At 39.5% G+C, this 14,469-nt stretch overlaps 1 protein-coding gene across 4 annotated transcripts in view; it reads left to right on the top strand.

Moving 5' to 3' along the window:
• Window positions 1-14,469, top strand: part of MAP2K5 (mitogen-activated protein kinase kinase 5) — a 320,772-nt gene that overhangs the window by 284,965 nt on the left and 21,338 nt on the right. For all 4 annotated transcript variants that reach the window (XM_037833600.1, XM_037833604.1, XM_037833603.1 and 1 more), the window contains 2 exons: window positions 1,222-1,283; window positions 4,582-4,627. In XM_037833600.1, coding sequence (XP_037689528.1) covers window positions 1,222-1,283; window positions 4,582-4,627 — 108 coding nt within the window. The remainder of the gene's footprint in view (window positions 1-1,221; window positions 1,284-4,581; window positions 4,628-14,469) is intronic.

The raw sequence follows: 14,469 nt of genomic DNA, 5'->3' as shown, positions 1-14,469 counted from the left end.
CATTTGACACAGTTGTGTGCTAGAGAAATTGTTTGGCTCCCACCAAATGCTGCATGCTCTGAGTTTCTTGCCTGCAGCGCTGGAAGGTTGTATGTAATGATATATTGCTCATCCAAATGGCCAAAGCACTCCAAAGCACAGTGAGATTAAAATAAGTCATTCCTTTGTTAATTTAAATAGGTGCATGTATCATACTTTGCAGGGCACTTTGTGTAGGGATGTCAGGGAGGGAAAACGCCGCCGAAAGGTATTTTTAATAGCAAATGAGAATAGATGAGAATGGAGTCATTTGCAGCTGCCTACTTTATGTGGCTCTCTTGTTGCAACTGTAGGTCTAATGAGATGACTGTTAAAGTACTCTGCAGTGTAATTTCATTACATCCTGAGCTGTTACACTATAAACACAGTGGAGCTCTCTGTCATTCTTGGAAAAACTCCTAAATTCTTAAAGCCTTTCTTTGCAAATAGTAATGGGGTTTGCTCCTTGCGTTATGTTGAGGTTGTCATTTGTTGCTGTGTGGTTTTCTACTCTGTTGAGTGACTCCCACCTCCAGCCCAGTTTTGTTTGGTAGGAGTTTCTCATTGCGTCTTTAATTCATTGGCTTTCATAAATATGTTGAAGATGAGTTTGTCTACACTCGCAAATAGGCTGAAATTTCTTTTCAGGAAGCAACTCCCCCTGTAAAATCCTTTCTATTAAAGTAAAAAAATCTGACCCAAATGATTCAGTTAGGGACAAGCAGTTGAGAACAGTTGAATATACAAATAAATATAAATAAAAAGGAAAGTGTAAATAAATAACAAATCCAGTAAGAGAAACAAAGGTCAACACAAGAATAATTTCACAGCTCTTTGTTAATTACAAGACCATTTGTGTGTTACTTAAATAATCATTAATTTCTCATTTACACTTTCCCTACCTTCTTTCCTACCCTGTGGCTATCATTGTCCTTTTTTCACCTCCCCTCCTTCTTTGCTCTCATGATTCTCACCACTGTAAAATGTGTGGCTTTAAATTTGGCATTTTTTCACAAACATGAAAAAGGGTATAGACAACCTTTTTAATTGGTTGAGGCCTTATTTTCCTTTCCTCTTGGTGGTGTGTCCTTGTTATATATTCATCTTTGCATTGTTCCTTCTGGGGGAGGGGGGGCAGTTAGAATGTAAGGAAAGAAAAAGAATTTTTGTGACTTTTGTTGACTTGTTTTTCCTCCATCCCAGGAATCGCCTGTCCTTCCGGTTGGAGAGTTCTCCGAGCCATTTGTACATTTCATCACTCAGTGGTAAGCCTGTTTGCAAACATGCCATGCCCTCAATGTAAATGATACATGCCATTAACTCGGCAGCTCCGTGAGACCTTATGGCTCTCCCTGCTTTCTTTTGGAAATGGGAGGGACTTTGGGGCCTTGGGCAGATGGGGCAGCAAAGCTGAAGAAATTGTTTAAATTATGTAAACGTTATTTACACAAAGGGTTGTAAACGTACTTCAGAGGCTTTTCCCTGTTTTAATAAACTATTGAGAGTCAGGCTACTTCTCTGAGCACAGATACTGTTGCTATCCCTTTCTTTTTTAAGGACTACGCAATTTTTTATAGCCCCTATTGAACAGGCATATGATGCCTGTTTTTATTAATGTAACCTCAAGTTACCCATAAAACTGTCTGTCACTTAGTTGAAGCACAGTTTATTAATTCTTCAGATTTTCAGTAAATAACTATTATCTTTGGTTATATTTTAAACACAATACTGGGGGGCCGATTTCAATGAATTTTGTTGTTTGAACAACTATGAAAACATGGTTGAATTAGGCCCACTTTAACCCCTAAAGAACTGAGAGGAACCACAGGATTTCCAAAGGGCCTTTCAGAGTCTCTAGGAAACCCCTTGTCATTTTATACCCAAGGAAACAGGCATTTTTCTGCAAGCGTTCTTTCCAAGCCTTCTGCCTCTTTCCTCCCAGCAAAATGAGTCTTTATTTTCTAACCCCTTTCACCATCATCCACTTCTTCCCCCATCCTGCAGGACTCATGTGGCCTCGGAAGGCTGAGTTGCTCCACTGTCCTCCTTTCTGCACTCTCTCTCTCGCACCCCAGCACAGAGAGAAAATTATCCAGGAAAGAGAGGAGAAAATTGGGAGCATAAGAATGATAGCCCCAAAGCAGGAGACAGAAACCAACTGGAAGCTGGTCCAGGCATTCTGAAACTCTTTCATAACTGCCTTCACTCCTCTTTCCCTCCTTCACCACATTCCTCATGTCATCTTTCCCTCAGAGTTGTTTGCACTGGTGGGAGAGGAATGGGCAGACACTGCCAAAAGAAACCCTTCGTTCCTGTGGTGCGGCGAGTGATGCCATCGGGAATCCTTGCTAACCCGAAATGGCTGTGCACTCTTCCCCTCCCCCCCGCCATGATCCATCTGATGATTACGCTAAAATGAAACCAAGAAATATTCCTTAATATAAATGTCAAGCTTTATCACCTTTTTGACTAAGTGTAATATGTTACCTCTTAATAAAAATGTCTCAGTTTATATTCCATAGAAAAATATGTGGGGAAGAGATTTTTCCACTGACTTTTAAAATTTTATTAACACTGTTTCTATTTATTTAAAACACTTATATAATATTTTGTAGCTTTTAAAAACTATTTTTACTCTGAAAACATCTAATTTCCAAATCATGCCATATTGAAAAAAAAGCATACACTTTGGTTAAACACTGGAATCCTGAGCTGTTTTGAAGCTCATTAATAAGGTTAAGGCTATTAACCAGAAATATACATATTAATGTCTCTTAATTTCCTTTAGTGGAATTCCTAAAAACACTCAAAAGCACATCACGGGACTGCCCCATTTTGAAATGCAGAAATTGAAAAACAAACCGTGAGATTCCTCTGCTGCCTGAAGCGCCTGGTTCACCCGCTCAGGAAATGGTTGGATTTGTGGCGGGACTGCTGTGCTTACCTCGCTGTGTGGTCTGAAACTAACCTGGGGGTGGGGCCAGTTCTGGGCAAACAGGAGAAGAGCGGATGAGGCTTTGCCTTCGTCCTGTCCAAAAAATTAATCGGCTCTATATAAAAGTTTTATGGAGACAGAGCGAAGGATAACCTGCGTTGAAATTTCCACAGATGTCAAGCCAAAACAGAAACGATAGTGGGTAATAGCCTTGTTTTCCCAAGAGACACAGCTACTTTGGAATGTCAGATTAGGACTGTTACCAACTCCACTGGCGAGACAGCTTGAATTACTTGCTAATGGACGCAGTATTTGAGAGGTGCATATGGTTATTTGTAAGGAAGGCAAATATCCTCGATGTCATTAATGGTTCATAACTACAGTTCTTGTTTACCAAATGATCATTAAATCTCTCTATTTGAAAAAAAAAAATGCTGTCAGCAAATGCAGAGATTATATGAAGGGTTTTCTTCTTACTTGTCAGACGTTGCCTCATCTAAGGAAAAAGCATCTGTGTGACTTAGCCCTTCCGAGTGATAGAAGCAGCAGTCTCTTCATGACTTCATCCCACAGACACTGTGAGGTTAGAACAGACACAGACACCAAGTAGGCAGCTACAGACGGTCATCTCGGCTCCCTGTGTGGGTGCTTCATTGCGTCGCCAAGCACATTATCCAGCTACTGTGATTACACCTATTGCATGGAAAGCCAGAAATATTTTGCATGAGGAAAATTATTCTTTTAGCAGCTTAAACAAACTTAGCTTTCCTACAGCTGTTTAATGAATTATCAACTTGTAGCAGAGCCACAAAAAAAGTCAAGATAATGTGTAATAACCCATTTGTAATTTTGTTGCTTTATCTAGATGCCTGACCTCTTTTATATATTCTGTCATTCTGAGAAATAATGAAGGAATGAGATGTTTTCTCATTTGACTTCACAGTCATGTTTCTTTTTTTTATGCTTTTTAAAAAATTTTTTAAATTTATAGATGCTTTTATTATTTTTAAAATTAGGTTTTATTGAGATATATTCATATACCATGCAATCATCTATGGTGTACAATCAACTGTTTGCACTACCATCATATAGTTGTGCATTCATCCCCCAATCTATTATTTTTTTAATTCATTTTTATTGAGATATATTCACATATCATGCAGTCATGCAAAGTGTACATTCAGTTGTTCACAGTACCATTATATAGTTGTGCGTTATGTTTCTTTTTTATTGTCTTATCCCAGTTACCAAAAACAAGGATATTGTTCCCCAAATTTAAGTTTGAAATAAATTGATAACAGGGTGAGAAAGAGAATGTTGATGCTTTTTTCACATTAGTTTCAAAAGAAAAGTTATAATAAATTTAAATTCATTCTTCATCTGTATTTGTAAGAGTAACTAAAAAAAAAAAAATAATCTCATGTTTCTGATTCAGGAGGTTCCCAGAAATCTGATTAATTAAAGGCTAAAATAAAAGAAAAGGGATATATGATAATACTTTGGCAAAGAATTGAACACAAAAACTTTTGAAAATATATTCGTATCCCAAGGGGAGTAGTCACTGGTGGAAATTATAGCATCTTCACAAGTGATATAGATAACATGGGATTTTTTTGTTCCTCCTCCAGCATGCGAAAACAGCCAAAAGAAAGGCCAGCGCCTGAGGAATTGATGGTAAGTTTTTTGTAGTTACATTAGAATTCTCCAGTTATATCTATGCTTAACAGTCTGTTAAAACAGCCGGAATGGAATTTAAAACATCTGCAGGCTCCAGAAGGCAACCTTATTTATTTCATTGAATAGGTATTTTTGAAGTTCATACCCTCAGATTTCACTTTTGAAAAACCCACCACCATTTTAAAACTTAATGCCAAACTTTTCCCCAAAAGAATTTAATGTAGGTTACTCTTTGTCCTCATTTGCTATTACAGCCTTTCAGAATTCAGACGATTGGTAACAGAGAAGATAGTCAGCATTGTAAGTTTTTAATGCAGTCCTACAGTAAATCTGAATGTGGTATGGAGTCCTCTTGGATTCATGTAGAATGAAATTAGTTTGGCTGCAAAAGATCAAGTTAATGTGAATCTTTGGTCTTTCCTCAGTAAGAGACAACTAGAAGGCTGCTAGTGCTGTGTTCTCAGCTCCAAGACAGCTTTCTTTGATTGTAAATGACAGTTTTTAGTCAAGCAGGGAAAGAAACAGAGACTTTCTAACAATTCCCAAATGGTCATTTATTTATGCAGATTGTTGATTTGACAATGCATAAGCTGTTAGAATAACGTTAGGATCGAGCATTAGTAAATAATAATAATAGTCTACTCTTTCTAATGTTTTGCGTACTGTTCCCTGTCTTTGCATTACTGAACTCGTAGGAAATCCCAGTCAATTTTCTTTCACTTCTTGAAACAATGTACATTTTATCAATATCAGTTGAGAGATTTTTCATCCTTTGTATTCATCCTAATAAACACTGTAAGCACCCAAACTTCTGTATAATACAGATTCCATCCCCAAAAATAAAATAAAAGTCCATTTCCCTTTTGTATCATGACAGCTTTCCAAGAAGGTACTTTTCTCCATCATGTTATCCCTGGGGCAAAATCTCAGTTTTCAGGGTAGTTTCAAATTAAAGTTCACCCCTAAAACCTCTGCAATTTATAATGATACAGGTTTCGTGTCTAGAATAAACTAAGTTCTTTTTTTTTTTTTTTTTTTTTTTTTTTGATGGTTGGCAAATTTTTGCAGTTAGTCACATTTGAGAAAACTTGGAACAGGTTCTAGAGATGGAGACCCATTTACCTTGTGCATTATGATGTTATGGCTGGATAGCTCAGCTATTAAAGGAATAGGGTTTCATAAAACAGATATCTGTTTGTAAATGCATGTTTCAATTCTGCAGTGAGTTGGCCACTTATAAATAAAACATCTACAGATTGCACATACACGCATAAATATATATGTATGTATATCTTGATAAGGAACGCCATTCCAGGGTGGCAGATCATAAAGATAAGGCTAAAGAGTGAGTACTTTCAATGCCTTAGAAGCAAGTGTGTGTGTGTGTGTGTGTGTGTGTGTGTGTTATGAAACGGGAGGGATATGGATATATATATATATATATATCTTTACAGCTATACACTCTGGCATGTGTTGTCCCTCATTTTTAATTAATAAATATCAATAAAGCAATAAAATATAATGAAAAATTTAGTCACAGGAAACACTATCCTATACTTACTTTAGCTTTATTTCTAGTGCTGCTCACTGTTTGAAGTAAAAGGAATTTATTCCCAGAGGTTTAGCAAGAATGAGGCACCCCCTGGTTTGGTCAGGGCTCAGCAAGGAGACAGAAAAAATAGAGTATGAGGCTCCCATAGCCAAGTGGATTGAATTCTGCCTACCTTTGACCAAAAGATTGGGTTCAATAGGAATGGGAAAGGAAATGGGATATCCCTGACTGAAGGAACCTTGAGTCACATCTTAGGGACCCAGTCTTGTGGAACCAGTCTCTTTATTTCTTCCAGCATGTTAATGGCTTTAATTTTTCCTTCTCCCTCTCTGCCTGCAACCTACATCTGGAAACTGAGAGCTTCCTCTGGAATGCTTCTATTGTAGAGCCCATTTGTCACTGTGGGTGGGGGCCTTGCCTTTCATGAAAAGAGCAGTTTATCTCCCAAGCAAACTGACTCCAGCCAGCAGGTACCGATGTGGTCTGCACAGCTTCGACTGTATCAGCTGTGAGGCCTGCAGGGTTGTCATGGTTTCCCCTATGGGCCTGAATTTTCCAGATCAAAGAAAGATAATCAGAGATGGGGTCAGGTAGAAGTACCAAGAGATACAGATGCACCAAGAGGGGACTCAAAAATGAACTCCAGGTGTGGCCCTGACCACCAGTGAACACAGTAAGTCCCTGCCTACGTGCGTCAGAATGCAGGGAGGAGTGGGCCAGGTAACCCTCGCCCCTGGGCCTGGGCCATGGCACTCAAGAGGTCCATCTTTTTATCTGGTGGGGTTACCTTAGATACTGGAATACCCAATATCAAGTCTTAAAATCATTGTATTTGCAATTTTTGACCATGTCAGTCTTAAATATGAAACATAAAATGCAAGCTTAGACCCTTGATGTCATTAAAATTCCAGTGTTAGTTCTCATTTACTTGTTTAGCTATTTAATTCCTTCTATTTTTTGTGTGGTTGCTGTTAGGGTGGTTGTCATTTTTTGTGTCATAAGTGGAATTATTTTAAAGCTGGACCAAGAAATTCCCTTAAGGCTCACATTTTAAGGAGGCCAGGGTCCACATGAGCCAAGCAGTTTTCTGGCATGTAGCCATTAAGCTGCATAAAGAATTCACTCCAAAGGTTTCATCATCAACATTGACCTTATCTTGGGAGATCTCAAAACCAGGGAAACAATTGAAATCAGCTGATTATAGGTTGCTGTGTGTGGAGTCCTATGCTAGACTCAGCAGAAGATACAAAGAAGAGTAAGCCACATGTATGTGGTCTTGCAGGGGATACAGCAAGTATACAAATAACTACAATGAATTAACTACTGTAAAAGAACTTAAGAGTTCTGTGGGGATCCGTTTGGGGAAATATGGGAAAGCTGAATGGAGTTGGTTATGTTTGAAAAGGGTCTTTGGAGGATGGATTGAATTTTAATAGAATTTTCAAGGGACCATTTCAGGCAGAGGAAACAGGACAGGTAAAGAATGGTAAACCTGTTCAGAGCATTGTGAATCATCTAGGACCTGCTGGAACAGAAATCCCTTTGAAATTGGCCTGGTGGAGTTCCAAATCCACAAAAGTGATGTTCAGTAGGTGACATAATCACCACCAGCTGGGCAATCTGTTAAGAATTCCACTTCAATAGAAGGAACACTAGTGTCCAGGTCTGAAAACTTTGTATGTAGAAGCAGCACGCCCACCCACATGTATCTTTTTTCTTTAATTCGCTTGGGTGAATTCCCATTTCAAATACAGGGAAGTCCCTCATCCTTGAGGAAGATCTGATCTTTCTTTAATTCTTTAAGAGTCTATTGCATGAATCAGGAGTCAGCTTCAAACCCAACAAAATAAAACCAGCCTTGCAGGCAGCCAAGAACATTCAGCATGCTGTCACACCAGACAGATAGGAATTCACCACCACCACCAAATCTTTCTGCTCCTGTGATAATAACTCCATTATTAAAGAACCCAGTTTTAAATCCCCTGACCTAAATCACAGAAAAGACTTGGTCAGTGTTTCCCCAGTTCTGTGACCTAGGACCAACAAACTCAGAAAAAAATTTCAGGCAGTAGAGACTCTGAGGATATGCCAGACAGAATGTTCAGCAGGCTTTAGACAACCAGGTAGGGATGTGATGGTTTATGTGGGGAAAGGCCAACTTCTTGCCCATTAGAAGAGGATCGGTGGGACAGCAGCAAGAGGGAAAGGAAGGTAATGCAAAGGTGGAAAAGAAATTTCCCCATTAATCTCAATCACATTGAGGGAAGCAAAAGAATTAAAATCAGGCCCTTAAACTCAGGGACTTAGAAGCTACCTGAGATGGGAGCACTGAGATGGATTCAAGTCTGGTTTTGCTATTCAAATTATATGTTTAAATATTTTTAAATTAAGGGGATATGGTTACAAACATTAGTGTAAAGAATTCCTTCTGAGGAATTAATCTTCCTTTAGGATTCTTTCATAGCTAAGGCCAGGCTGTGCAATTTAGCAGGGTAAACCTCCACCACTTCCCAGATGTTTAACCTCAAAGTGAATCTCCTTTCCCTCTTGGCTTCTGTGTCTTATCTGCAAAGTGAAGGGGAGGGGCTAGATCAGCAATCCTTGACCTAGAATCTGTGACTTCAGGAAGTCAGTTAGAGCCCTTGAAATTACATCCAGAATTGTGTATACATGTGGAGATTTGCCTTATTCTGAGGAATTTATAGCTGTCACCAGTTTTGCAAAGGGGATCATGACCCTAAATAATTAAGCTCCCTCACTACCTTCTAGTCTCTTCCATTACAGCTATGCCACCAGGACCAGACAAGCAGTGGGGGAATTCTGAGGCATTCACTCTGAGGGTGCTCGCTTGGGGTGGGGAAAGAAGGGAAGGACCATTCCTGGGAGACTCAGCAGGGCTTCTCACCAGCTGTCAGGCAGCCCTTTCACCTCCCCAACCTAATCCTGAATGTGGGCCTTGACTTGAGCAGGGAGGGTATGGGTTGTGAGTGCCTATACAGTTACAATTTTGGCTCAGAGTGCTGTAGATCCTTCTATGCATTTAGAGTATTTTCAGAAGCTTTCCATGTCTAAGCTCTATTTAATGGAATCTATGCATAGTAAGTAATCAGGTCAGATGAAGCAGCATCCCCGTTTGAGATCAATCGCCGGCTAATACTTTATCTAGGCCAGTATATTATCTCATGCTGATCCGATTGCCATTCTCCTCCTCCTTTGTAGCATGCACTTCGGTTGTGGTAAAAGTACGTATCGCATACATATTAAAAACATATACCCATTCTATCTGTATGTAAATGTGTGAGGCACAGCTGGATATTGCAGAGGAGTTTGATTTACTAATAGTTATTATCTGTTCTAGCTGTTCAGTGGCAGAGAGAATTTCAGAGAAACAAGCTGGTGCAGAAATTGTCTTTATGCTATTACTATACTGCTTTAGTAATTGTTTAAAAACATGGGTTTACTCGTTAGGTTCTAATAATGCCTGTTATTTTGTGCATTTCCTTGTACTTTCCAGAGCAGGGCGTCCTCATTTGGGATTTCCTCTGGTTTGGTTTTTTTTTTTTTCAAGCTTCTAAGAAGAAATATAGGGTGCAGTTTGCAATTGAAATTTGACATTTTGCTTAGAAAGCAAATAAATAGTGGGGCCAGATATCCAATAAGCCAGGTGAGGGTCCTCAGGGGGAGGGTGACAGTTACAATCAAAATAGTCCCTTTAGGTCTCCCTCCCACACCCCTTGATCTAATGCCAGCAGCTGTAAACTTGAAGGCATCTCGTTTCTCAGAGAAAGCTTTATGTATAAGAGGTGGTAATGTTTGGGGGGCTAATAAACACCAAATTGCTCCAGAAAAATCTGTTTAAACATTTAATTACTTGCAAAAAGATGTTAACTGTTTAACTCCGCTAAATTAAATTGTCACTGGTAGCTTTTCTGTTTTTCCAAACTTGATTATAATTACATTTCACATAGTTTCATTGGTTGGTCTCTCGGTTAATAAAAGAATGTGTTAAATTGGGTGTTTTCATGGACCCTTTTGAAAAGCAGAGAACACACCACATTAGATTTTTGCCTCTAGAGCATGCAAATTCCAGTGTGACTTTTAGGCTCACACCAGATGGCTTTGTTTGCCATTATTAGACCCAAACCTTCTGACCACTGTCAAAGACCAAATGCACCAGACAATTAAGGAGATGGTCTTATTCAGGCTATTGCAATATGGAGGACATTCATTAATACAGAGTGTCTCAAAGAAAAGGAAGGGGGTTCAGGGTTTTATTGAGGCAGGTAAACAAGAAAGTCCTCAGCAAGTGTTACAGGAGTCATGAGGAAGGATAGAGGTAGGTTTTATCTCTGTGCAAACAGTGTGGTCCTTTTTATTTAGCAAAAGGGTAGGGGGATTTCTCACCTGTTGCTGCTTCTTGGGAATTCAGCAGTATCACCACATTCTACTGGATAGGCCAGAGATAAGGTTTGGTTTATTTTGATCCAGGACTTAGCTGTACCCTCAGCACAAATATGAGGATAGTCACCATTTCCACAGCCCCCTTGAATTGTTCTCATAGATCACTGTGCTTCCAAAAGTCTACACTTTTAAAAATACCAATGATTAATAAGCACCTTAGTTGAAGGTTTCCTCCTTCAGCTATTGTCTGTGTTGTATAGAGAATGTTTTAAATAGACCTTTAGGACCCAACTCATGTGTCTGGCCACCCATTCTTACAGATGTCATTTTTGCTTTTAGTTATTCATTGAAGGTGCAAATCTGCTCATGAGCCACAGCACCCAAAATTTGCAGGGAGAAGCCCTGGCAAGGGTGGTAACTTCAACTAAATATTTCCCTCAAGCACAAAAGTCATCATAAGAGCAATGGGGGCTCCACAGAGTCCAGTTGACAACCATTTAATGATCTTTTTTTCAAGTTCTGAAGGCCATTAAAGTCAGATGTTTGTGTCTGCTTGAAAGTAGGAATCTACTAGCAAAGAAGCTGATTTTGGCTTTTTAATTGCACATAATTATTAGGGGAGAATCACTGTCTGGATGCTTGAGATCGCACTAAATCAGACAGCTTTAATTTGAATTTTTGATGACACATTAGCACTTCAGGAAGAACAGAGAGATTATTACCCCAGAAAAAAAAAGCTTTGTTTTTCCATAGATGTAACTGCTTAATCTTTTCACAAGACTTTAGCAGATAACTATATATATATATATATATATATATATATATATATATATATATGCATATGTGTGTGTCTCTGTATTTATTTATATACATGCACATAGAAAGAGAGATACAGATAGATAAAATCTGTCATTCCTTGATCATGGTGATCTGACAGTTTTAATTTCCCAACCAGCTAAGGATAACTTTTTTCCTCTGTCAATCAAGTCAGATCTCTTAATATGCTGATGATTTGGCTGTTAAGATTGCAGTTGTTGGAACTCATGCCTGCAGTGCTTCTTTCTTGTTTCATTGAGTTAACTGTCTTCTTCCCAGCATCACATTTCAAGGCACAATGATGCTGTGTAGCCATTGACCTCAGAAAGAGTTTCGTTATCTTGAATGCAATCTCTTCCAATTCAAAATGAATCTGGCTGATCTTCCATGTTATGCCAAATTCACAAGAGGCTAAGGTGGGTCTTTGAGATATGTTACACATTATTCCTCATTTGACTATACTCAGCTCATTGGAAATTACTGCCATTGGGGGTGATATTCCCAGCCTAGAATACCCTCCTCTCCCCTCTCCTTGAAGAGGGAGTCCTTGAAGGCTCCATCTTCCTCCCTGCAACTTTTTCCCACTCCTCCACTTCACAGTCCTTGCCCCCATCAATGAAGCCCTCCAGCATTTATTGTCTCCAATTTGGAAAAGCACTTAATTACATGTTCTTATATCCACAAGTTGATCTGTGTAATATAGTGGTTCTTAACCCTGGCAGCTCATCAGAATTGAGGGGGTATGGGAGACAGTAAAAGAAAATACTTGGATCCTCAGTCGGGATCAAAGAATCTCTAGTATTTGGACCAGGGATCAGGTACTTTTTTTTCTTTTTTTTTTAAATGCTCTACAGGAGATTATAAGAGGAAGCCAAAGGTGCAACTTATGATTTACTGCCTTTTTTTCTCCAGCTAGCTTGTAAATTCCTTGAAGGAAGACCATGATCTTATAATTCAGTACCTAGCTTGGTCCTATTCTGCTGTCAAACAGGCAAGTTCTCTGATCTAATTAAAAGAAGAGAAGCCACTCAATTACTGTTTGCGTGTGCCATTCTCTCTCATCCGATTCAGTAGAACCACTACACTGGACACCTAACAGATAAAGACAAGCAAGACAAGCCCCTTGTTCTTCAGGAGCACATAGTTAAGTTGAAGGAAATTGACTCAAGAACAAGCAATCCCTGGACACTGTGATACATAGTATAAATTAGGATGACCATAGTAAAATACATGGTGTGATGAAGAAAAGTTTTTGTTTGGCTTCCTGCTATGATAGGCGATCTGGTGCCAAAATACTGAAATTTCTAGGATGTTGCATTGTTTCCAGGAATAACATTCAAAGCATTTAACAACCAGTACAGCATGGGCATAACCAATGAAAATAGGGTTCAGCCATCCCATCCTGAATGTATGGGAAGAGCCAAAAAGTGTTGTTAAACAGGTGCCCAGTCAGCACACCTATGATCATTGGTGTGTGTTCTGACCATTTGAAAATTTACCTCCAAAAGTTAATTCCAAATCAAGAGGCCATTAGAGAGCCAAGACCTTGATAAGAACGCATGGCCAGAACGTCTCATCTTCCTAGTTAGCTTAATGGCCAGGAACCCCAAGGTCTGTATTTATCATTGTATCAGATACATGCCACAACCCACACCACCCACCCCCAGCTCTTGGGAATAATGGATTGGGTTGAAAAAGACCAGAAACATTCAGCCATTTGTGGGGGAACTATAAAAAGATCTTGAAGCCTAGTCCCTGGGATTTGGGAATTGCTGTTGAAGATAGCAAAGCTGTTTTCCTGTGAGTACTTACCAATAAATAGATGCAATTCTTATCCATTATTAATGAGTCTAACCAGGAATTTCAAGGGCTGGAAAAAATATTAGAAGCCTCCTATTTACAGTTGTAACCAGCTGGATTTGTTTAATGGGTTGTTTGCTTTTTAATTTGTAGCAGTTTTTAGAGAGACCTTTGGGGATCATGAGTCTTGTGGTTTCAGTGAGGCCTTTTGTAGATAATACAGTTATTTGGGGGGCAAATTTGCCTGCAGATAATTTGAGGTTCACTTGGCCATTTAGAGACTGCAGAAAGACAGAAGAGACATTTCGTCCTTCTGTCCTCTATGTAATTTTCAAGATTAGAATTAAACATTAGGCCTTGGTCTACCGAGAGACATTTGCCAGAGCATGGACTAGTTTCTTTCCAGTATCCTGGTTTACCATTTCTCGGTTCTCTTAATATAAATGGTCACTGATTCTGAAGTAGGAGAATAGGTGCCATTCGTTTATTCTTGCAAAGGTTCCCTTGATGCGAATAAAAATGGAATTTTCAAATGTAACCTGATTAACTCTTAATTGTGTACCAATAGCCTATGTGGTCTCAGCTCCCTCAGACAGCTTCTGAATGGCCTGCCTCTCTTTTTAAAGTTGGGGGGCTGGCTATCTCTAAACTTTGAGATGCTGATCCCCTAGCGTATGTTGTCACAAACATTGGGACTGGTGGTTTGATGTGCTGAGCCCTTGAGCATGGGACCTTGCCCTTATGAAGCTCATTACCACAAAGGAGAGTCTAAAGTTGTATGTAATGGTGCCTAAGAGTCTCCCCGAGTACCTCTTTGTTGCTCAGATGTGGCCCTCTCTCTCTCTAACTGAGCCATCTCGACAGGTGAACTCGCTGCCCTCCCCCCTACGTGGGACCCGACTCCCAGGGGTGTAAATCTCCCTGGCAACGCAGAGTATGACTCCCGGGGATGAATGTAGACCCGGCATCGTGGGACTGAGAGTATCTTCTTGACCAAAAGGGGGATGCAAAATGAGACAAAATGGTTTCAGTGGCTGAGAGATTCCAAATGGAGTCGAGAGGTCACTCTGGTGGACATTCTTATGCACTATATAGATAACACCTCTTAGGCTTTAATGTATTGGAATAGCTAGAAGTAAATACCTGACACTACCAAACTCCAACCCAGCAGCCTGGACTCCTGAAGACAATTATATAATAATGTAGATTACAAGGGGTGACAGTGTGATTTTGAGGACCTTGTGGATCACACCCCCTTTATCTAGTGTAT

Source organism: Choloepus didactylus, chromosome 4, assembly GCF_015220235.1.
Source record: "Choloepus didactylus isolate mChoDid1 chromosome 4, mChoDid1.pri, whole genome shotgun sequence".
NCBI lineage: Eukaryota > Metazoa > Chordata > Mammalia > Pilosa > Megalonychidae > Choloepus > Choloepus didactylus.
Note: the sequence above shows the minus strand (reverse complement) of the source record. Positions and strands in the feature narration are given on the sequence as shown.